This window comes from Candoia aspera, chromosome 4, assembly GCF_035149785.1.
Source record: "Candoia aspera isolate rCanAsp1 chromosome 4, rCanAsp1.hap2, whole genome shotgun sequence".
NCBI lineage: Eukaryota > Metazoa > Chordata > Lepidosauria > Squamata > Boidae > Candoia > Candoia aspera.
Window position 1 is genome coordinate 86,910,256 of NC_086156.1, and position 24,320 is coordinate 86,934,575.

At 42.9% G+C, this 24,320-nt stretch overlaps 1 protein-coding gene across 2 annotated transcripts in view; it reads right to left on the bottom strand.

The window, feature by feature from the left end:
- SHANK1 (SH3 and multiple ankyrin repeat domains 1) overlaps nt 1-24,320 on the bottom strand; it is an 87,373-nt gene that overhangs the window by 19,882 nt on the left and 43,171 nt on the right. For both annotated transcript variants that reach the window (XR_010067816.1, XM_063300956.1), the window contains exons 12-16: nt 23,490-23,656; nt 20,408-20,521; nt 15,848-15,923; nt 765-847; nt 18-142 (exon numbers count right to left, since the gene is read on the bottom strand). Coding sequence is in view for 1 of the 2 variants with exons in the window: in XM_063300956.1 (XP_063157026.1) it covers nt 18-142; nt 765-847; nt 15,848-15,923; nt 20,408-20,521; nt 23,490-23,656 (565 nt within the window). In the remaining variant the exon portion in view is untranslated. The remainder of the gene's footprint in view (nt 1-17; nt 143-764; nt 848-15,847; nt 15,924-20,407; nt 20,522-23,489; nt 23,657-24,320) is intronic.

Genomic DNA, 24,320 nt, shown 5'->3' on the forward strand with positions numbered 1-24,320 from the left:
TTGTGCCAAGCCATTACCTCAATGAGAAAATCACCCATGCGGAGACCTGCTCGCCAAGCCACACCCCCTTCATCCACTGACTCCAGGTACTGTAGAGCAGGGAAAGCAGGCGTGGGTGTGAACTCTTCAATTGGGGTCTGCGCTGTAAAGAGAGAGAGGTGTGAAAAGATGCTTCTGGAAGTGAGTGCTTGGGAAGCTGGGGAAGACTGACAGCAGATGGGGAATGAATGGGGTTGGAACCTGGCTTTGGAATTCTGTCATCCCGACCCTCTGTGAAACCGAACCAAATTTGTATCAAGCACACAATCTGTTTCCACTGCCTCAGAGCACAGGCACTTCTTTTGTTCCCTCACTTCTGAGCATCCATCACTGAGGAAAGGCTCTAGCCAAGCCTCCAATTTTAGAGTACACGATATACTTGGACTCTCTTGTTAGAAAACTGAGTTCTGTACTTGGACAGTCACATCTTGCACCCGCTTCTCTTGATCCTGATACATCCGCTGCTATCTCCCCAACATCTGGGGAAGAGGACATGGTTCCAACGTGAACTTTTTACTCTCTCTCGGCTCTTCCTAAAGTCATCCAAATTTTATTTATTTATATTTCATATTTCATCACCGCCCATCCCACTAAGAGCAATTAAAACTGCTCTAAGCCTTGCAGGTTGGTGGGGAATCACTGTAGAAACAGGTCCCTCTGCATAGGCAGTCAAAGCAGCTAGGGAGAGCCTAGTCTCCAAGGACGACCCTAAGTCCCCCTCTCACCCTTAGCCCCTCTTAGCACAAAGCCAAATCCTTCGTTGTCCTTCTTCTGAAGCAGCACGGTCTTCTCTTTAATGATGTAATCACTGCAAAAGGAAGAGATGATAGGACAGGTTAGGAGCCAGCTAGATTTTAAAGGGAATTCCCAGATAGACTTGCCCAGCACATAAAGAATCAGCAGAGCATAATACGTGGGCCCTGTGTTACTCATATGTTGCCAACACAGCATCATTCGTGCAGGGAATCTGTAGTGTACCAGGTCTGCACAACTTGCAGGCTCCAACTCTCTCTTCCTCCTCCTCCCTATACTAAGCCCTGACAGTGCAAACATAGCAGGCACCTGCCCACTGTAACAATAGCATCCGTGGGCCAGAGCCAACAAAGACAGCACTGCTCTGGCCAGCATTCCAAAGACACTGCACAGAATTTTGGCTGCCCTAAGCCCCACGCTGCAAATGCAAATACTTGCTCACTACCCAGGGATGAGATACCGGAAGTCTCAAAGGGTCTCCACAAACCAAGATGCAAGCAGTACTCCCTCCCTGCAAAAGCAGACGTCAGCATACAGGAGTGTCTCAGTCACTGTCCACTTGAGATATACTGTACAAGGTTGATAACATATAGCTTTAGCAATACATATATAACAGATGAGCACAAATCTCTTACTGCAAATATATTACACATTGCATGGGACTTCACCCCTACACAAAGGAAAGTAGATGGCTAATATAAAAATGGCTGGATAATGCATTTACAATGTGATGTCATAGTATAGTGGAAATATAGTTTGCTGCTCCAGGCAGCTATTTTAAAACATAGAATATAACTGTGTATCTTCATGGCACTGCACTCCCTTTATGTCTCCTATTCCCAATTCTGCAGAAGCAGTGCAACCAGCCACTTGCTCTGGCTGCAGATACAGCTGTTACAAACACTGCACAGGTAACTGGTGCTGAAAATACATCCCCTATCTTTTTCCAGGGCTCCAAACCGCAACTGCAATGCCCACTGCTCCTTGTGAAAGCATCAGGCATAGCAAGAAGAGCCCAATGTCATAGATGAACTCCACAGCACAGAACAAAAGTAGAGTACTTAGGCGTCTCGCTGTGTGGTCTAGGCTGGTATTCTCCCAAACAAAAGAAAAACAGTTCTCCACACAGAACAGGCCAACAGGAATCCAGACAATAGGCACAATTCTCCACACTCTACAGTGCCAATTCTACAAACTGTAGTGGTAATGATCAGCACTACTAAGTTGTCGAGATATCAGACTTCCTTCCAAGCCTACGAAGTTTACTTCTGCTAGTATGAACTCCACCTTCTGGTTATGTTACACATGTCATACTATGTTTCCTTTGACAACCATATATGACATCCCCTACACAAGACCAGCACATCACCCACTGAGCCAGACAAAATCCGTAATCCGTATAAGATTGAGTTTTTGCTTTTTTACTTTTTGCCTGTCTGGGGTTACCCAAAAGGAAAATCATCAACACCTTGCAGGCCATACAGCTGGTAGGCTTGTGGTGAATTACCCATACTATACTTATTTCTGCTTGTGTTTATTCAGATTATTAATATATTATCGTTTTTTCAAATTATTCAAATTCTTGTAATCACAGATATTCACCAACCATTATTACTATGATTATTTATATGAATTGAATTTATATACATTATTACTAGAACAACTTAAATGAAATAAAAGCATGGAAGATGAGAGAGAAATTTTACAGAACGGAAAAGAGTAAGAGGTCAGGCAGCTAAAAACAAACTGGAGAAATAGGATTTACTGGAAAGATAAGAAAAGGGAACTTCAAGCTGCCAAGAAGCAGTTATAGAAACAGGGCAATCTCTGTAAATTAAATAAATAAATGTGATGAAAGTTAGAAGACGTAGGTCTAAGCAGCAGCTGGATGAAATCTCAAGAGAGCGAAGATGACCAAACACCAGCAGATTTAAATCACAAAACCTCTGATCTCTACAAAAATCCACTCTTATGGAAGGCCTCTTCTGCTGTACTGATACACACTGATTGTGTGTATGAACAGGGAATGTTACTAAGCTCTTTAATATGTTTAAGTTGTACTAAACTTAAATGCTGGTCTCAGGCTAGGGTAGGTCAATAACCCTCCCTAATGATCTTGCACTGAAGGCCTGATCACTTTGGCCTATACAGGGGAGTAAGGTCAATTAAACAGAATTCCTCCGTAACTTTATGCATAACAAATCCCTGCACGTCAGGCTACATTCACTTTGGTGGATCAGAAGTGATGCAGTCTGCTTACAGAATATTCTCTTGAATCTGCATCAAAACATAATATTGGGGCACATAATAGATCCAAAATGCTAATATATGAGCTGCGTAAGGCACTGAAGAATGCAGATTTCCTACTTTATGCAGATATGTACATATGTCCTCCTTCTCAAATATATTTAACTTACAGAGATATTTCTATGAAGAACGTGTAAGTGCACAATACTGTCTCAGACAGGCAGCAATTGTTGCAAGGAAGTGAGGTTCCCTGGACAGAGAGCATGATTAGTTGTAGTGAGTGCATATAAGCCCAATTCTACCAATCTGGCACCTGCCAGAAATTTTAGATTATAACTCCCATAGTTCTCAACGGTACCAGGTTGGGGAAAGCTAATAAATACACCAACCCACATAACAGCATATTTCACCACACTCAGAAGTGAACACTTGTATACTAGCATGGGATCTGTCAAGCGCCTTAAAACCTTGCACAAACCCAGCCTCCATCCAATACCTACTGATGCTTAACAGTCCCCAATATTTCCAGAATTTAAAAAGAAGGAAAGGAGAGTTCTAGCCTCTCCTTTTATATAGGTTTCTATGAGATCTCTCTGGGGAATCCTTTGAGACAGAAAGGATCTTTCTTACAGCAAAGATCAATACTTTGTGTTTCTATGAAAGCAGGAGGCAAAGTCAAGTGACTGGGAAGTTCTGGTGATGTGCATGGAACTAATCAATCATGAGGACCAAGGCAGTCCTTTTCCATTTGCACCATAATCAGTTTTGAAATGGGAAATTTTAGGGCTTCCTGGTGTCTCTAAACTACAAATCCCTGTATCCTCACTGCAGGCCCAGTGGGTCACAATTGCTAGGATTTAAAGCTTGGCAACCTCTGGAGGGTCAGTTTTGAAGGAGACATATCATGGAACTAGAGTACCTTTGCAAATAATTTAGTGAGTTTTCCTTAAAAAGTCTTCTATGCCACATGCATTTTGGACACATAACCTCAAGATCCTAAGGTAGCAAATTGCAACCAATAGATTAACTTTCCCTTTCTGAATCACATGCATGAACCCATGCTGAACATGGCCTCAGAAACTCCCCATTTAGTATCCATCCTCAAGGGCCCAATCTAGGATGCAACTGAATGAGCCTCCCACAGCTGCAGTCTTCAACAATGCAGTCTAACTGTAAAGGGATCTGGAATCTCAACCTTCTAATTAAAATGGGAAAGTGCTATCTTCCATCATTAGATGAAAAATATGCAGAGGTTGGTTTATGTATTCAAGGAATAACATGAATGTACTATAAATCTGAGCATGTATGGATTGTGTCATATTCAAATATCAATGCAGGCCTGTATATACTTGCAAAGTTGCATATTAAGTTAAATGGGGTTAGGGAAAAATCACATTTAAAATATACATGCACAGATCAGCTCATAACATCTGCCTGTGTACAAGAGAGCATCAGAAAGGTCTACAATTGTATATATACATAAAATATGCATATTTCAAATATTTTTCCCATTATCACTAAGCAGATCTTCAAGTGCCCATAGACACACAAGACAGCATACACATAAAACTGTAGACAAGCACACAGAAACATGACATCTTGCAGGATGATGCTGAAATTTTATGGAAATGTGCTGCCTTTATATACACATATACACAATGGAAAAGAACATGCTTTAGTGCATGTACAGCATTTAGTATATTATGCTTTACAGGCTTGCTGTTCAAGCTCTTATGTTCCACTACAAAGGTTAAAACAAGCTATAATCCAGAGGATATGCAGAGGTAGATGTAATGCATGAATATCAGACAGGCACATGCATAATACTTTCATTTCTTGTCCACAATAATCTCAGAATGTATATAGTTTAGTCAACAGCATTAATCAACAGCAAAACTGCATACAGCGGATGGCACCCATGCATGCCCAGTTGCAGACACACACCCACAGATGTACATACATATACATACAGCCTTCACAGGCATATATGGATGCATGGCCACACCACAGCAAACACCCAGAATCGATTCTTGTGTTGCTTCCCTGCTTCCTAAGTCTCCACGCACAAATCACACCACCATATAGAAACTATGCCATCCATTCCCACACATTTTTCAAGCATCCTCTACAGAGGCAAAAATCCTAAGCAATCGAAAACACCCAGCACATCCTGATCCATATGCAGAGCTGCATCTGTACAGGCAAGCACACTTACTGACGCACACCCTGAACACACACACACACTCCTTTCCAGAAGAGACGTCTTAATTCCCCCACAGTGCGAACGCGCGCTCACATACCTAACATCTCTGGCAAGCACCTTCAACCCATCACACACTGCCAGCATCTCTCCTGCACCCCCACCCCGCGGATCCCACTCGCCATCCATCCATCCATCCGGGCGGGCACGCGCAGGTTGAATGGCCGGATGCATGGAGTACGGTGGGGGAGGGGGAGCGCTCTGCGTGGAAGGCGCGAGCTGGGAGCCGGCAGCTGCGCTGGATGGTTGACTGAATGGCTGCATGAATGGCGGGCGGGGGTGCGGGCGTGAATGGGCTGCGGAGGGCGGGCGCGAGGCGAAGGGATGAATGGGGCGCAGGCGAGGGGGCCCGTGAAGCGTGAATGGCAGGCGGCTTGGGGAGCGAGTGGAGGGGAGAGGAAGCATTCGCCGCCACCGTCGCGCGAGCCCGGGCCCCACGGCCGGGTGCCTGCCGGTCGGTGCTCCTCCGTGTCCTTCTACCGTACCTGTAGATGTACCAGACGCTCCGGCGCCGGGGCCCCAAGGCCGGCCAGCTTGACGAGAGGGCCGGCTGTTGCTGCTGGTTCCCGCCGCCGTCGTAGCGGGCCATGGCTCTGCTACCGCCGCCGATCCCGGGCTCCCAGCCGCCGCTGCCGCCGCCGTGGGGCCCAGCCACATTCTAGGGGCGCGCGGTGGAATGGGGAGGCGGGCGGGGGGCGCAACAGCGGCAGTAGCAGCAGTAGCAGCGGCGGCGGGAGGGCTGCACCATACTCACATCATGGCACCGCGGGAAAGAGGAGGACGAGACGACGACGGAGAAGAGTAGGGGACAGACAGGCCAACCGGCCGGCCTTGTTCATTGGCAGCAGAAACCGAGTCCAACGCCGCCGCCGGAGCGAGCGGGATAGCGCACGCCGACTAGCCGGCACGCTTGCTTAACCCCTTGCGCACAAGAGCACCCGGCGACGCCGCGGCACTGCAGGAAGCGGACGGGCAGGCCAACCGGATGGTTGGGCCAACCGGCTCAACCCTTGGCTGTGGGAAGGGGAGTGAGTTCCTCGGAGCATGTGCAGAGCGCTTCGTTCGGAGTAGCCGCACGTGCACAGCCCACACCCTCCTTCCACAGTATAACCTGTGGGCGAGGATTGATTTCCACCATCCACCTTTGCCATAGGTTAAAAAAAAATGAACTCAACGTGCACTCTCTTAGTCACATACACTAAGCAAGGCAGATCTTCCTAAAACACTACGTTTCTTCCCTGGTCAGTTGGATGATACTTCACTACAAAGATGGAATAGGGTAGACAATGAAGTAGTTCAGGTAACACAGAACTAATATTTTCTGTATCTGCCTCCATTATGTGATAAAGTTAGCTATCCTGGGTTCTAAAGGTGCCGAACTATACCCTCTCTATTTTGTCCAATCAGTGTAGATAAAAGCTGCCCAGGTCCAACACATCTGTATGTCTCTTTCTATGCAGCTGCCTCCTGCAAAGAAAGTTCACAAGTCGTCTACCTAAATTCTCCTTTGGGTCATCCTCAATTCCTGGTAACAACATCCAGCTCCAGCCTGTAGTCATAGTCTTCCATCCAAGCACTCCCCAGCCTTGACCCTGTTAAGCGTCTTGAGTTCAGGCAAGGGTCGGTGCAACCACCTCCTGAGGCCTCCTGCCTAGATTCTGTGGGAAAAGAAACCTTGCTCCCAGCTCTGGGGACCCTACGTAGCACTGGGTGGGAGATTTAGTTACAAAGACTCTCGTTATAAATGGCCATCTGAGGAAGTGTGGTTGTCTGGCTCTGGGGACTTCTGTTGAGAGACCTAGATCTTGTCTGGATCAAGGCTCTTCTCTCTGAAGCAACTGTGCCAATTCTGGCACCGGATCCATCCAGATGGATAGCTAGCTCCTTGTACTACTGACTGAAAGGCACTGTGGATCTATTTTATCTTTTCCTGCTTAATGGGGTTTTTTTTCCTGGTAAGAGGAAAATCAAAGGGTTATAAATGGAAGGGCTGTCATCCAGATGCCCTATAAAATTTTGTTAATGAGGCAGAGTGATAAAACTCTAGCCTTCCTTGGAGCTAAGGGAATTAGTATCAAAAATCTCCACTGAATGCAACGAAGGCCATCCAGCCTGTGAAAGGTCCTATTCCACTTCAGTATTTTCAGAATAAAATCTGATAGTTGCTTAGCATTGGTCTGGGAATATTGGATCTTGCTGCACTTCACACATCTTGAGAGATTCTATGGTAGATGTTTTCTGGAAACATCATAGCACGCAGTGAGGTGTACTGCCTTTACTTCTGAGTAAAGCGGCTTATAATTATATTGCTGGCATAGTGCTGTAGCCTAGTTCTATACGTTTGATCTCAGAAGTCAATCACTGTTTTGTGGAAAGGCACATGAAATTGTTATCCTGAGTTACAGTTCTGTGGGGATTTATTTGGGAATAAACTACACTGAAGTCAATGGGGTTTATAAATCAGTCCTGCTGGTAAGAGCCTTACCTTCCTAGTCATCACAATCTCCCTGTACTACTCTTTCATATCAAAGAAAAGCCTTCAGACACAATTTCATATACATAAAATATATGTAATTCTTATTCCTGTACCTATTCCCATGCATGTACAATATTCATACATATAAGCAGGCAGGCTTGTAAACAATTGTTCCTAAAAGTATTTCTGCTCACCTGAAAGACTTTCCTTTTGGAAACCTTCATGCAAGGAGTCTGGTAAAAATGCTGTTCCATTTTTTTTTAAAGTCACAGAATGCTAACCTAGGCATACATGGACTGGGATGGGAGAAACAATAAAATGATTGGCGAGCCAGTAACTTAAACAAACTGCTTTTTCTTGTAAGGCTACACAAAAAGTAATGTATACATTTGGATCTAAAAATAGTTCTTGATTTGAGGTTAGAGAACAAAATGAGAAAGGATACCTTCAGAATACACTGAATTCTTGAAGAAGCAGAATGGAAAAGGTAGTTCAGATATTTTAGTCCTAAACGCAAGTATTTGAAATCAAACCTCTCTCTGTAATGTTTTATAAAGATGTTTTACAAGCAGCTGTGCTGCCGATCTGACAAATTAAAGTAGCTTTCCCCAGAACTGGGTTTTGAGAGTTGAAGTCAAATGCAATGGAACAGTACTGGCTTGGAGAAGCCTGCATTAGGGATACCTCTCAGGGGTCTTCTGCAATTTCTTTGGAAGAATGTACATTTTTGTAAATCTGTGAGAACATATACATTGTCATTTCTGTAATACTGCAAGCATAAATGTTGCATGCTGTTATGGATGAGCGTATGAAATGTAACATATACATAATCACCAAGCCAGTAATGTGTACAGAATTTTGTAAGGGGACACCTAGATATATGGACACACTAAATCACTGAAAGAGGTGATACATTCATTGGCAATGATGATCACTCAGGTTACACATAAATGGCACATTTCATGCAAGTGTGGAATAATAAAGTCCTAACACATTTAAAAAGAAGAGAAAAACAACTTTAGACAGGGGCCTTACTGTGCCTAATAACAGAGCCAGCATTGGCTTAATACTTCCTTCTCTGGACAATTTTCTGTTTCTACATGCACCCATTCGCACCATCCCAGCTGTTTTCCTCTGCAACATTTCAGGTAAGTGTTCATCCTTGCAAACCCAGAGCCTGTCTCTAAGCAGTGGCAGATGTGATTCACAAAAAGTCAGCCAGAAACATTCCAGGGGGGAGAACAAATGACAGCAAATGTGTGTAGTGGTCAAAATGCTGGCCTAGGAAGGGACAAAGGTTCAAGTCTACTCTCAACCTCAGATGCTCCTGAGGTGACTGGGCCAGTCACTATCAGCTTAATCTACCTCACAGGGTTGCTGTTATGTGAAAAACTGGAGGAGGCACAGGCTATGTATGTCACCTTTAGCTGCTGGAATAATGCCAGGATATAAATCTAACTCCTAAAAGTGAATTGATACCTGCATCTGACATACTATGGAGGTTGGGAAACAACTGCTGTGATTCAAAACTACTTTGCTGCTGAACTGATACATGGGACAAAACATAAAATGTGCATTATATTTGCATTCATCATACTCACATAATGCTCAGTAATCTCTCTTGCACTGTGAAGTATTAATGCCCTTGATCAAATAAGATGCACAAGCTGTTGAAAAATGCTCAGTCTCATCTTTTTCCCTCTCTCCCTCTTCCTCTCCCTCTCACACACGCACACAAGCAACTTTCCTGAGTTCTTGATTTGCCCTTATTACATTTCTTTAGTTCAAGCTCTTCTCATTTCCAGATTAATATCATCCTGCCCTAACAAGCCAGACCCCCTCCCCCTTCCAATTTTGTTCACCCTGATTACAGGAGAAGATGAGAACACTTAAGAAAAATTGGGCAATACTGTTGAAGGGGGAGATTTCTCCCACTGCTTCGCCCCTTCCTCAAAGCACTTACTGCATCCCCCCTCCTTCTCCCTCTCTTGCATTTTCCCCTCCCCACTGACTTCAAACCCTGCCCACTCACCCAGCCTCCTCTGGCCCCATGGTGCTGCCCAAATGGCTTATGTGGCTGCTGGCCCCCTGGTATGTTCCATCTTCACTCTTTGGTTGAGAGCAAAGGTTGCTGCCTTGGGAAGTTCTGGGACCATTTGACCTTGGTAGGTCACCCCCCTAGGCAGCAATCATGCCCTGTGTTGAAAAGCTGGAGGGATGTGCTTGCACAGGACGTGCAGACCCCGCAGCAGCATCGCAACTGAGAGCTCTGGCTGAAGTGATCCTGCTTTCAGATTTAAAGCCAGCTGAGTCTGGGACATGTTTCCTGCTTGCAGAGCTCAAGGACATTTGCCAAAAGGGTGGAATGCAGCACAGCCAAACTGGAGCATCAGAGACTTAGAGGCTCGGAATAACTGAGTTCACTAGGGAGCAAGAGCAGGATGGAAGGACCCAGCATGACAGGAAGGGCGGGAGTGTGGTGGCAGAGTCCAAACCGAACTGTGGAAGACCGTGAACTGACACTGAGGGTCACAGTTGGGAATCAAAGGCTGTTAAGAGGGAAAAGGAGCTGCTTGTGTTGGAAAATGGCACCAGAACCTGTTTCTAACGGCATGTGGGTCACAAAGAGGGATATTAGTGACAATAGTGTAGGTTGGTGTTAGCACCAGAATTTCATAGGCAAGTATGAAACATGGGTTAGAGGCAGGAACCTTTTGGTGGCTGGGGGCTGCCAGGAAGACAATTGGGGGCTTGATGTTGCAAAGTGGGCAGGATTTCCTGACACAGGTAGACAGACAGATGGAAATAGTGGGGATGGTGGGGAGTTGGAGAAAGTTTTCATTTGTTTTAATTATTGTATTTACTTAAAATATTTAGCCACTCAGCTGTTTCAAATCTTGTTTGGGTTAAAGTAACGTATAAATTATATAGTAAATAAATTAATGTAAATAAATAAAAGGAAGACAGGGTTTCTCCCAAACAGTTATCTCTGAAGTGGGAAAAGTCATTTTATATTTGGAGAAATGAGGCAGACTTTACTTAAAGGGATTAGACTAGAAAAATGCATATGGAGACTATGGATTTTGGGGGTGGAGTGGGTATGCATATGTACTTGTGTATGGTATATGCGTGATTTGTGTATACATACAGATAGGAGGTCAATTAATGTTGTAAGGGGTTGTTTTGTTTTATGTACAATTCTAATCAGTAGTTATTAACCCAATTAATATTAACTTCTTATGCTTTGGGGGAATGTGGCTTCTGACCAGTGTTTATACATATACATACCTCCATATGTGTACACACACATACATATGTCCCATTATACACTCTCTCTCTCTCTCTCTCTCTCTCTCTCTCTCTCTCTCTCTCTCTCTCTCTCACTCATTTTGTTCCACTATTCCATAATGTTTGGGAATCACCAATCCCCCCTGATTCACTGCAGAACCATACTGCATGAGATTTACCAACAGAACTTAGATCTATCATCTGCCTTCCTCTGGTCAACATGTAGGACACCAGAATAAGGGAAAGAACACAAAAAGCCCATCTCCCCTAAGATACTATATTTCATTTAAACAGGTAGATATCTTGGTGCCTAAGCTGCTAAAACTAGCTTGCACAACTTTTAAAAAAGATCTTAGAGTAGATGCATCAGCGTATTTGAGGACAAATTACACTTTAGGCAAAAAGTTATAATAGTCGTTGGAGGACTGCTATCAGGTGAGAGCAGTAGAAAGCAGAGAGAGGGTTTTTTTTTTAATTGTTTCTACATCTTACGTCAACCTTCTCTGGACATTTTGACACTGCTGCTTGGTTCTTTTTGTCTGTGGACTGGCAAAAGCCCTGTAAACTTACACTGGAGCCGTTCTACAAGATTTAAGAGTTTAAGGCTGGTTGAGTCCTGCAACAATCTTTTCAAGCAGGAGAGACAGTACAATTCATATAGTTTGCCCTAGAGCAGGCAGCATAGCTAGCATCTGATCTACACTATGGAACTAGCTCCAAGCTCGAAGGAGCCTTTGGTGTCCTGCCATTCATGTGTCTCCTAATGATGTGGCGCCAGGCACCTCACACCCTGCAGTCTCCAGTAGCACCACTTCGGGGTGCTGTGGGGAGTTTAGGTTGCCTGCATAGGAGGCAGGCAGAAAAGCAGGTATTACTATCAAGAGCCTCTTTCAGAATTCTGGAGCCCTCACCGTTATCTGAGGTGTCACTGATCCCATCCCTGCTACATGCACAACAGAAACAAAATTACGTAAGACTGGACATGGTGGAACAAGCTGCATAAATCCAGCTTGCAGGTATGCAGTCACATTTCTGAATATTACACCACAGCCAACCCTCTAGGTGGGTGGGGAATACTGAGAGTTCCAATCCCAGCACACCTGAAAGACATGAGACTGGGGGAGGCTATTCTTCCTTTCTTAATTAATTGGTTGAACTGGGTTGGCTGGATGGTGCCAAGGATACTGTTAGAGGGCAGAGGAAAAGGGCATAGTTTTTTAGGAGGTGACTCATGTCAGAGAGGGCCCACCCCAAAGTGCTTTCTGCTAACGCCCCACCTATGGATTTAACTTAGTGACAGCATCTGATTTAGTGACTCGTCATCTTAAGCATGCCTGGATGTCCTGAAACACCTGATACTGCATTGTTCCTGGGAAATTTGAAATGAGGAGCTGCTGACTCAGCTGCTTAGACAGGAGGAATTGAGAAAGGCAGGCATTAGCCCTGGACCGTTGATGCCAGGTCTGTGTTTTTGGTTCCTTGGAGTTTGAAAAGGGGAAAGAACCTAAAGCCAGAATTTTTGAGCTGCCTGGAAAGGAAGTGACACTGTCTTTGCTCAGACAGGTGAGGAGACAAATGATTGGACAACCATTTGTCTGAGATGGTATGAGGATTCCTGCCTTGGGCAGGGGGTTGGACTAGAAGACCTCCAAGGTCCCTTCCAACCCTATGATTCTATGAGACAAGCCTCTGGGGCTGTTTGGCAAGGCAGGAGGCTCCAGATCCAGGAGAGAGAAAAGATGAATGAGGAATCCATGAATATCTGGATCAGGAATGGAGCACTGAAGGATATTTGTGGAAGATATCTAAGATTCTTGGATCATCTCACAATGGAAGATGAGTTTGGCAGGCCGTGTGGTTGGACTGTGGGGAAAACTGATGAGGTCCTTTCCCACCTCTTCATTCTTTTTCTTTTTGCCCTTCTACTGCTTTCTAAGGTGAGAGATCCACCTGAGAACTGGCAAACCCTTGCCACAGAGTGGCAGAACAACAGCCAACCCCAACACACAGGCTAACAGGATACTAAACATGGAGTGGGAGGCCTACATTCAAATGCCAAGCAAGTCCATTCCTCTTTAATTCCCAGGCTTCTTGTGAGACTAATCAAGGTACAAAATAACAAAGCACTTTCTAAATTGCAAGTGCTGTGTCAACAATTCACATAACTCAATCTGGAAGCAGTGGGTGCTCTTGTAATTAGTCTAATAAGAGAACTAAAAAATTGGCCGCCTCCTCCACATGAAAGTGAAAACAGAAGCAGAGATTACTTTGTTAGTCTTCTGTGCAGCAGAAAAAGATATGTCTTTTTGCATGTTCTGGGAACCACAAGGTGGGAAATAGGTTCATCTTCTACTGCAGTTACCAAAACTTTTTGTGAGCTAACAGCTGTGCTCCCAAAAGTGGGTGAGACTAACAAAGAAATGGGAATGGTTAAGACAAGAACTAAACTTAATTTATGATTGCTCCCTGTGCATTTAATAATTTAAATAATGCCTGTAACTCATATCACATTAAATCACAGCTGAATGGCAATTTTGGACCTGGGGAACATATTTAAGCAGGGGCATCTGCAGGAGGGGAGTACAAAAGATGGAGGCTATGAATGTGCAATTGAAGCCTGACCCCTTTTTTTACATGTATCACATGCACATTGTGTCACTGCACAACGACATTATGAATATACACAGTGTAACTTGTGCCCCTGACTCCCATGGTTTGAGTAACTGTTTACCACATCCACTGCAATCTAATTTAGCTCCTTTGGTAAGTTATTGACAGAACTAGTGCAGGATAGCAACAGGATTTCTAGTATAAGCGGTAGCTAGTCCTGAGTAAACTTGAGTTCACATCTCTACTTAGCTGTGAAATTTAGCATGTGAACCATTGACAGCACTCACTTGCATTCTAACTTATTTCATGGGGTTTTTGTGAGGGTGAAAACATGCGTGTGTATGTGTGAAGAATTCTGTTGCTTTGGCCACCTTAGGAGAAAGGGTAGAGTAAAAATGCGGTGTTTTGGCTTTACCTTCCACTCCATACAGCACATATGTGCAACTGCTTTAGGTTGGGGGCCCCGTTTGACTTTTGAATGGTATGTCAGGAGCAGTATTCCAAAAAGGGGTTGGGTCCAAGGCAAAAGCTAAATTTGATTCCATTTTATTTACCTTTACTTGACATTAACATAGACTGATAAAGCTACTTTCCAATCTTGTATTAATTTTCTCATTTTTGACGTGTTAAAGATGACTACTTGGTAACAATTTCAGAGGTCCGTGGGGCTACAACTAAGGCTTAGGAGAGCTGCTTGTGGCCCTGGGGCCTCAGGTTGCCCACTTCTACCTTATAGGGATAATACTAACCTACCTTACTAGGGTGTAAGATGTCCCAAGACAAACTAGGTGACTGTTGTGAGAAGGGGTTTATTACAGCTATTACGAATAGTACATTCCTTTTAATTCAGAAAGAGATATTTGGTCAATGTTAAGAATATATTTTATGTCATTCCTCAATCTTTGTACATATTAGGCCTTGATAATAGTTTAGAAATGTTACTTATTTTTATAGTCATGCATCATTATAGTTTAAGATGTCTTAAGGAAAGGCAGTTGAAAGAAAAAATAACCATCCCTTGGAAACCAGAAGAAAAAGCCTTCCAACTGCGTAGGCTCTGCCTCATATGATGAAGTGAACTGGTTTACATTAGACTAATATTAATTTGGTAGTTTTTAAGACTGCCACAAGACTCTGCTATTTTGCAGCAACAGCTAACCCAGCTAGTACTTAGGCTTTGAAAGAGATAACCAGTCACTGGTTGTCAGTACAAGTTCCTCCTTTTTTCCATGTTACTCACAATTCAATTTGTTCATGATGCCTTCAAATATTTTTGATAAAATCACCAGATTAGAAAGGATCTGAATCATACTGTGCAGTCCTATTTCACCCATACATGCCTTCCCTGTCTGGCCCCCTTCTCATGTTCACAAAATTCGTACCATCGGAGCAAAAAAGATGCATCACACTACGATTCATGCAGAACAGATCACTTGGGATGACTCATGCCAGTGACCAAACTACATCCTACAGAGGAGTGGAAGTAGTAGTACAAGACCAATTTCTCTTAGTCCCTAAATATGGTGATTTTGTAAGCATAAATCAAATCCCACTGACAGAGAAATCCCATGCAAATTTACTAAGCATAGTCCTATTTTGCTCCATGGGGCATACTGAAAAGGAAATAGGTGTAGGCTTGCAAACTTCCTTGAACATTTTATAGAAGTGTATCAACTCCATGGAATATCCTGATTCAAACTGTGGCTGTTTCAAATGCAATATAAATTACTAAATAAACAAATAGTAATTCCTGAGTCCATTAGACCCTTCAGAACAAAAATCACATGGTATCCTTCAAAAATGCACTGCATAATGGGAACTGAAGTCCAACATATCTGGAAGACACCAGAGTGGGGAACTTATATTGGAAGGAGTCTGAAGTTCAACACAAGAGAACTGATGATGTCTGGATATGTGTATAATGGCATCAGAAGAAAACAGTGGTCTTTATGATCTCCATATGCTATGCCAGCCTTCTTCAACTTGGCTCTCTTAAGATATGCTGGAATTGCAACACCTAGAATTTGTCAGCCAGCATTCTGAGAGTTATAGTTCCAATACAACAAGAGAGTGCCAAGATGGGGAAGCTTTAGCAGTTCACCTTTATCTTCCTTTGCATGGCTGCATTTCCACACATTTGTACTTTTCCTAACTTTTGGGGATCATCCACTCACCTTGGGGCATCAAAGCTGTCATAGGAACCAACTGTGTAGTGCCTGAAGAGTCGTTTGGCTTTATCGCTGCGGCTCTCTGCAAAGCAAAGTGGAGAGGGAATGGAATTAGAGCACAGGGGCATATGAAACCGAGATAGCATCTTCTCTGGGTTCAGGACACTTTTCCTCCAAGAGCCACTCAGTGGCAGCACAGATTTAGGGCAGCTAATGGTGGCAGAGTAAAAAAAGATGTCCATGGAAAAAGGGCATGTTAAAGAAAAGGAATAAAAGGAAATCAAATGCATACTTTCCAACTTTCCTATAAGATGCTGCACTTTCTTCTAATTTTTAGTTTTTGTGTACTCTACTTGTTACTTGCACACATCTACACTTTGTAAGACATCATGGATGATTAGTATTAATGATAATGCATGCTTGAATTTTAGCCAGTTTGGATCATTAGGGCCAGTTCTTTCCTTGGGCTTCCTAAGCCCTCTCCCATTGCATTGCTAAGTTTCAGTTTCCTGCCCTTCTAAAGTAGAAAACATAGGAAACCATTATATAAGCTTACAATAGACTTAATATAATTTAATCCCTCCACCCACTCAGATATTAGCTCATCCCCTTTACATCAAGACCCTGCCTGCTATGGTCCTTGCCACTCCTTTAACAACTAAGTGCAGTCTTTGGCCACCAAAAGCTAGTCCATTCTTGATTTAAGTCCTCACTAGTAGCTATTTAGACAAGAAAGTGCGCTAAGGCTTGACATGTCGAAGACCAAATTCCCTGTGCCTTTCTTTAGTCCAGCAAAGAAATTAAGTGGGCTCCAGGAGGATATAATCAAAGAGGAGGACAAAAAGGAACATTATCTATTTATGCACATCTTGAGCCAATGGCTGTAATTTAAAGAGAAATCTATTTTACCATAATACTCAAGATAAAGAGTGTATGACTATATGCAGGGCTGCAACTAGGGGGAGCAAGCGGGGCACGTGCCCCAGGTGCCACGCTGGGGGGGGGGCAAAATGAGCACTGGGGGGGGCGCCAAAATGGGCGCAGAATCCATGTTTGCCCCGGGTGTCACAGACCCTAGTTGCGGGCCTGACTATATGCAGAAGCCTGTTCTCCTAGTCTTAAGTCAGACTTCCCTATCCTGGTCCCTTTTAGATACATTAGACTTCAAATCCAAGAATCTCTAACTAGCATAGCCATTGTCCCTGTTGACCAAGGATTCTGGGAGTCGAAGTCCAAAACATCTGGAAGACACAGGGCCAGGGAGAGCTATAAAAAGTGGTCATGCACAACCTTAAGGTCACTAATTCTTCTCTCGCCTTAGGCTTCTTGTTCTTTTAACTGGGCTTTGACTGAGCACCCCTCAAAATAGGGCAGGAATGGGGAACCTGTAACCCTCTGGATATTTCTACACAGCAGCTTCCATCACCAGTAGAATCTGGCTGGGGCTGCTGGAAATTATGATTTATGACATTTGAAGGTCACATGTTCTCCACTTACAGGTATGAGAGAGAAATTCCTCCATATAAACGACTCTCCCCTGCTACTATTAGCAGTGATTCACACACATCTCTCTAAAATTCTCCAGTTATGAAACTGCATCCTTTCTGTAGTGAACCTTGAGGCACATCTGTGTATAGGCTGACATTTCACACACTGCAGCTAATGCAGCTCAACTGTTAAGTGTTATCACATATAGGACAAACACTGCTTGTTTAGTATAACACTTTTTTTTTGCTTTTAAGTATTATCACCAGATCCAAGCTGTGAAAGTTTACTAATGAAAATGTCATTATGTCTGGACTCCTATGAAATCCCATGAAAGGGACAAAACAACTACATAATAAAAAACTTAGCTTGGAAAGTTTTATATGAGAAGATTTGAAACAACAAGCTGATAAATATTTCAGTAGTGTTTAATGAGTGCATATATGCATGTGCATTCAAAGCCCAAGTGAGTTGTACGTGTTCTTATTTTTGTTTGTGAAATGTTCATGGACATATACCTGAAAGAAACATTAGTACATTATACTACAGCAAGTAAGGCAGCATTCTGCAAGAGGAATGCATCAAGCCAAATAATGTCCAACTGAAAACAATTTGTGATCCTGCCTTCTTTCTTTTCATCAAACAACTGCTACTGGAGGAAGAAGGAATGGCTGTTGGTTCTGCTAGGAACCACCCATCTGGAAAGACTCTTTGAATTCAATTAAAAAAAAAACCCTCAGCATTTTAAAAGAAAATCTACAGTAGAGAGATAAATAGATCTGAGCAAAACTACATTTTATATATGTGTATCTATCCATATTCTACTCTACCCATATGTTTTTCATACGCCACTGAGAATTGTAACATTATGAATCCTGAAGGCTTTTGGGGGAATTAAATACCAGTATAATATTTTTGATTGGATATTAGCTAATGCTAATTTAAAGTGGTGAGGGGAGTGAGAATGAAAAACTGAACAAAAAAGAGGTAAAAAGGCCTATGAAAAAACCAGAAGAAAAGAGTATCTGGAATCTATAACAATTTTTTCCCAGCTTCTAGAAAATACTGTTTCCATTTTGTTTTTGTTTTCCCCCAGGATGCCAATTTAAATTATTTTGCTCCATGAAATCTGGAAGATCTTCTGCATACACAACTTTTTCTACTCAACTCCTAAGCCTTTATAAAAGCATAAAAGGAGCCCTGCTGGGTCAAGCTTATGATCCATTTAATCCACCCACTAGCCCAGTGTTTCTCAACCTTGGCAACTTTAAGATGTGTGGCTTCAATTCCCAGAATTCCCCAGACAGCATGGCTGGCTAGGGAATTCTTAAAGTTGCCAAGGTTGAGAAACACTAGTTTAATGCCCTGCAGCAAAGGCTTCTTTCCCCATTTCTCCCTCCCTCTTTTTTTGTGGTTACAGTAAAGCAATGAGAGCATTCTGGGGCTACGTCCGTCCCATAATGCATCCATGAAAGGTGTCTCCATTGTGATGTACAATCTTTTCAGAGGTATAAACCCAGCTTATATCATTGCTGCCTGTTTTCCCCAGCACTACCCTGGAAGTAAATTATGTCAGGGGTTTTCAAATGTCTCCAGGCCACGGAACCTGCTGAAAAAATTCTCAGAAACTCTGATCAAGAGGCCAAGCTCTAGTGATAGAAAACTGGCTATACGTAATTGAGTGAACCATTTTTTTAAAAAAAATCTCTTGCAGTAGCCCATCAAATTCTCACGGAACCCTGGAGTTCTACGGAACACAGTTTGAAAATCCCAGGCTATGCTGTGATGCAATATCCTTCCACAGAGGTGCTTACAGGGGGGCAAAATAGTTCCAGAGTGGCTATGAGTGCAGAAAAATATAGGGGAGGGGGACAAAAGGCTGCCTTCTCTACGAGCATTAAATTTAATCCATAATCCTAGAAATTTCTAGGAATTCTCCTAACCTACCTCCTCAAAGTGCCTCCCCATATTGCAGATAGGGAATGGGGCAGTAATGGCAAGGTGGCCTTTTAGTCAAAAAGTGAAGGTTCCAGCAAGCTATTTATGTCCTTTCCTAAGTTACTCCATTCTATTACCCTTCCCCACCAAGCACAGCTTTAAAAAAATTAAATAAAATCAATAGTCAAAAAGCATGTTGTGCCCACCAGACATACTTAATTCTTTCTTCTTAGGTTCTTCTTCCTTAAAGACTTCTTATACTTTTGCAAACTATGGGATTTCCCCTATCCTGTTGATACCTCCCCTTAGTACATGGGTAGTATATTGTTCTGGCTACACAAAGATTCACGCTTGGAAAATGAGCTTATTGTAAGAGTTTATGTCTAGTAACATGCAAAAAATGTCCAAGGAAGTGTCCTTGAAATGATGTGAAACCAACTAATCAGGTGTTCTGATTAGTAATGGGATAAGATTTTACTCCATTTCATGAAAAGGGACACATATTTTCATTTAATGAAGTATTCAGAAACTGCAGAAAGTGACCTGTCGTGACTCTATGTGGTGCGTGTGTGTGTGTACACATGGAAGGGCACAGTTCCAAGTGCTGGTGATCACCTTTGAAGTCTTACATAGCTTGGGCCCTGGCTATCTGAGACCACTTGCCCCAGATTCTGCCCACCCAAAGCATTGGCTGTAGGGAAAGCTCACTGAGAGTCCTCACTCCTTGCAGGGTGTAACAACAGGGGACTCAGAGGTAGGCATTCCCTGCAGGAGGTCCCCTCCTGTAAAACACCCTCCCATCAGATATGAGAACCATACTCTCACTTTTAATATTCTGGAACCTTTTTTCTCTCTTTTTAAAGGTTTTTTCCAACATACATTTGGGGAGTGAGGTGAGAGTGGATAGAGATACCTGAGTTTGGGATGAATCTTTGTTGTCTGCTGTCATACAGTGCTATGGCATTATGATTGCAATACTTTAATTGTTGACTGTTTTTATTTTTGACATATTGATATGTTTTGTTCCTGTTGACAGTATTGCAACAGATTTATAATCTGCTAAGTCTGACTTAGAGTCAGATGACTGAAGCGGCATAAAAGCACTTGTAACAAATAAATAAAAGCATGAGCTGGAGCACCTACCTTGCTTCCCTTCCTGGGACTTGTTGGGCACTTCCTCCACGCAGTCTGAGGGGAACCAGCCTACACGACCCTTTACCTGTCCCTCCCAGAAGCCGCCTTCCCCAACACTCAGCACTGCAAAGGAGATAGGCATTGTTAGGGGCATAAAGATACTAGGGATGGTGTGAGGGTAGACCAGCGGTTTGTCATTTCCTCATAGCCAGTTCTGGTGCAGGAACCAAGCCCAAATCTACATCTAGCAACATCCATCATCCTTAGGTCATCCACAGTCTTTTGGCCTAGACTTCCCTAGAAGATTGTTACGTACAGAATGACCTGACTAGAATAATCAAAAGAGTTTAATTTTCTGCTTTTTTATTTTTTTAAGCTCGGGTTATTTTGAAGCCTACACTAAAATCTTGCCTTGAGATTTCTCAGAGATTCCCAGATTCTGGTCCTCTCTGTTCAACAAGAGTTTGACTGTCTTGTTGAATCTTACTTGCATGTTGCCATAAGGATCCAGTTCCCCACCATACCTTAGGAGACCAAGCTAGTTTAGTGGGCCAAGGACCCATTAGCTCTGTTCTCCAAGGAAAGGGAATGACTGATGAACTCAGCAGGTATGGCTGAGCGGTAGGAAGAGGCTACCATTGCTGCTCTTAAACTCTGCCACCTGAGGCCCAGCACACTGAAGCACAGACTGCTTGAAATGAAATAATCTTTTTCCTATTTTTTCTTCTCTACTTTTTATAAGTCTTTGAAGCCTTAGATCATCCATCTACATGCTTTTTCAGGTACTATAGAGATCCATTATCTTCTCCTTGTGTTTTTTATTTTGTTCTACAAAATAGTGGGGAGTTTGCAGAGGTGGGGAGGAAGAGGAAGGAAAAGGTTACCTGCAATGGAAGCCTCCTACTATTAAGCTCACCATTATATGGCCACTGCCATGGTTGTGCTGCTTCTAAAAGCTTTGTTTACATTTCCCTCAACTGGAAATAAATTGGAGAACAAAGAGTGGAACATCTCAATGGCATGGGAAGTCCCACCAACGACACCTATTGAGATTCCCCTTTCTGTATATTAAAGCCGCAGGAAGTCTTTGCTCTTCTGCATCTGATCACCCGCTCTATTGCTGTATGTGTAGACCTGAAATCAGGCCTCTTATCTTAGGATGTGTAGCATCTCACTGCTCCAGTAATTTCATAAATTATTGTCTGCATAACCATCACTTTAGGGAAGGGCCAAGGGCACCAAACAGCTCTAAGCTAAACAAGAGATCAGTTTGGATATTTGTAAAGGCCAATATGGCAGCTTACTGAGCAGAGAGGAAGAAAGAGAAATAAATTTAGTTGCTGTAATATCCACTCTGAGATTTGACCCTGACTCGTTACTGTCACGTCAGCTTTTACCTCTGAAGCAACATAACTATTCACAGAAAAAAGGTCTTCCATTCCTGGTTTAGGGCAGTGGTAGATTTCTGGCTTATCAGATCTACTGTATTTTTTAATTTGAACCTCAGAATTCACTAAGTGGAGCTTGCTGCAAGAGACACAAGCTTAGAATGAAAGGATTCTGAGCCCAGATATTTGATCTGAACACAGATCAGATCAACTATAAAAATGAATGTCCATCAATTAGATTTACTGTGTATCTGTTTTGCACTTTCCAGTTTAATATTACTTGATTTGGAATAAACAACAATGGAACACAGCTTTTTTTCAGGGCAGGGGGAGGGAACTGCATCAAGCATGAGAAGTGCAACAAATACTATAAGCACTATACAGGTTTTTAAAAGAAAAAATATAAGCTTGAAGGGATTAGTTGCTTTTCTCTCAGGGTGCTATGTACTTTAAGGTCAGTATTGGTGGTAATCTCCAAAGAAGCAGTAAACCAGAATTGGGGTCCATGATATGCATTACAGTATTTAAGAATCTCTAGCCTTGAACATCACAGTCTCTACAAGTGAAAAGGGTGCCCTTTTAGTTTCTTACCTCCAGCTTTATAGGATAAAAAGAACCATGCCATTATTTTACCTGCCGAAAACTCAAGATTCAATCTCTGTATCTCCATCTAAGTGATCAACATTATGCAAAAGCCCTCTGGCCTAAGACTCGAGGGATCTACTTCCAATTAGGTTAGAAAGTACTGGGTTAAGAGGACAAATAATATGAGTTTGGATAAGACAACTTCCCATCTTTCATTAAAATAATGCAGGTGATTCTTTTTTTCAATAGTCAAACACTTCCTCATTTTACAAAATGCTAAACCTGCTACAATTCTCAAGACACAAATCTATACACTAAGGAAAAGGCCATGAACCACTCATGTGTAGCTGGCTGATGATACACACCAAGACATTTTAGACACCAGCAAAAAGACATGTACACAAACACAAGCCAAGCCTCACAATTAGCCTGGCCTTTAAGCTGAGCCAAACACAAGGTTCTCAAAGCATGAAGTAGGAGGCAGCCCCCCCACCCCAATTTAGAGAAGTCTAAAGTCCCCCAATGATATGTGTGTATATCGATCACTCTTTGTTTCCATGTCCTATTAAGGATCAAATATGGGTTTCCTTTCTTGTGTTGCATGAACTGCATGCATGTTTGCTGAAAAACATGTGGAACTTTTGGTTTTTTTTAATGTACGTGGAATTCTCACCTGATCCACCTTTCCCTCCATTAAGTCCTCACCTGGCCCACTTCCCCTAGCAGAAGATTTCTAGATGGTGAAAATCAACAAGGTTTGAGGGATTCAAAAGAACTGAAAGGGATGGATCAAAGATTCTTTCCTGCTGCCCTTCTCCACACTTTCAAGAAAGTGAAGGAGATTTTGAGAAGTCAAGTCAAAGTGTCCTGGACACAGGAATCTTGCCCAGATATCTTCCACCAGGTAATTCTCAGAGAATCAGGTTTCCTAATTTTTAAAAACTGGTCTTTCTGGGAGGACCAAGTTTCTTACTCCTTCAGTTAGAGGAGGCTCACTACAACAGAGTTTGAGAACCTCTGTGCTAAGCCCAATGATTTCTCCCAAAGAAGCCGAACAATACTGTAGACTTGTGAAGAATCCCTGGACAATCCAAGGGTGTGCACAAGGATCAACGTACCCTTGATCTTCTCGCCCTTGCTGATGGAGAGCTCACCCTCAGCCTGGGCCTGGTAGGGTTTCACTGCCATGAATGTGCGGCCAGGCACAGCCGAATAAAGTTTCCGCTTCACACCTCGACTACTCAGTGTATTGCTTCCAGCGGATTCCTTCTGGTAGCCACTGGAACTGCCAGGAGAAAGAGAGAAAGAGAGGCCGAGATACAGTACAATGAATTACTTTGGACTCCTCTATTGCAGGAGAAAAATCTATTTTCTGGTTGATTCTATTCTTTTCCTAGTAGTCCTGCAGAGGCAAACTACATGTTAAAGAGATGTAATTTTCATCTTTGCCTTCTTCTGAAATAACAAGTGCATGCTGGGTATCAGGATTGGGATTACATCCCTCTTTCCATGACATCTGCAAGGGAGGTCAAAAATGGCAGGGTGGTGGTTGTGGCAGCACAAAGAAGCTCTACACACTCTTTGTATATATAGATGATGATGATGCCCCTCCTGCCCCACAGATGACTGCACTTTTCTCCTGCTGAAGAACCTGGGTTCCTTTAGATGTTACTGCACTACAACTCCCAGTAGACCTAGTCAGCACAGGCAGTAGTGAAAGGTGTTGGAAATACAGTTCAGCAACATCCGGCGAGCTACATACTCCCCAGTTCTGTTGCCATTATGCCCACAAAAATGGGAAGCAAATTCACAACCACTGCAATAAATAGCAGCTTTGAAAAAAAGAATAATTTTCCTTTGGAAAATTTACTTGGCACAGCATTCATCTTCATCAAATGCACCCTTCAGTATTATAATACAAAAATGGAAAAGAACAAATAATTTTAATG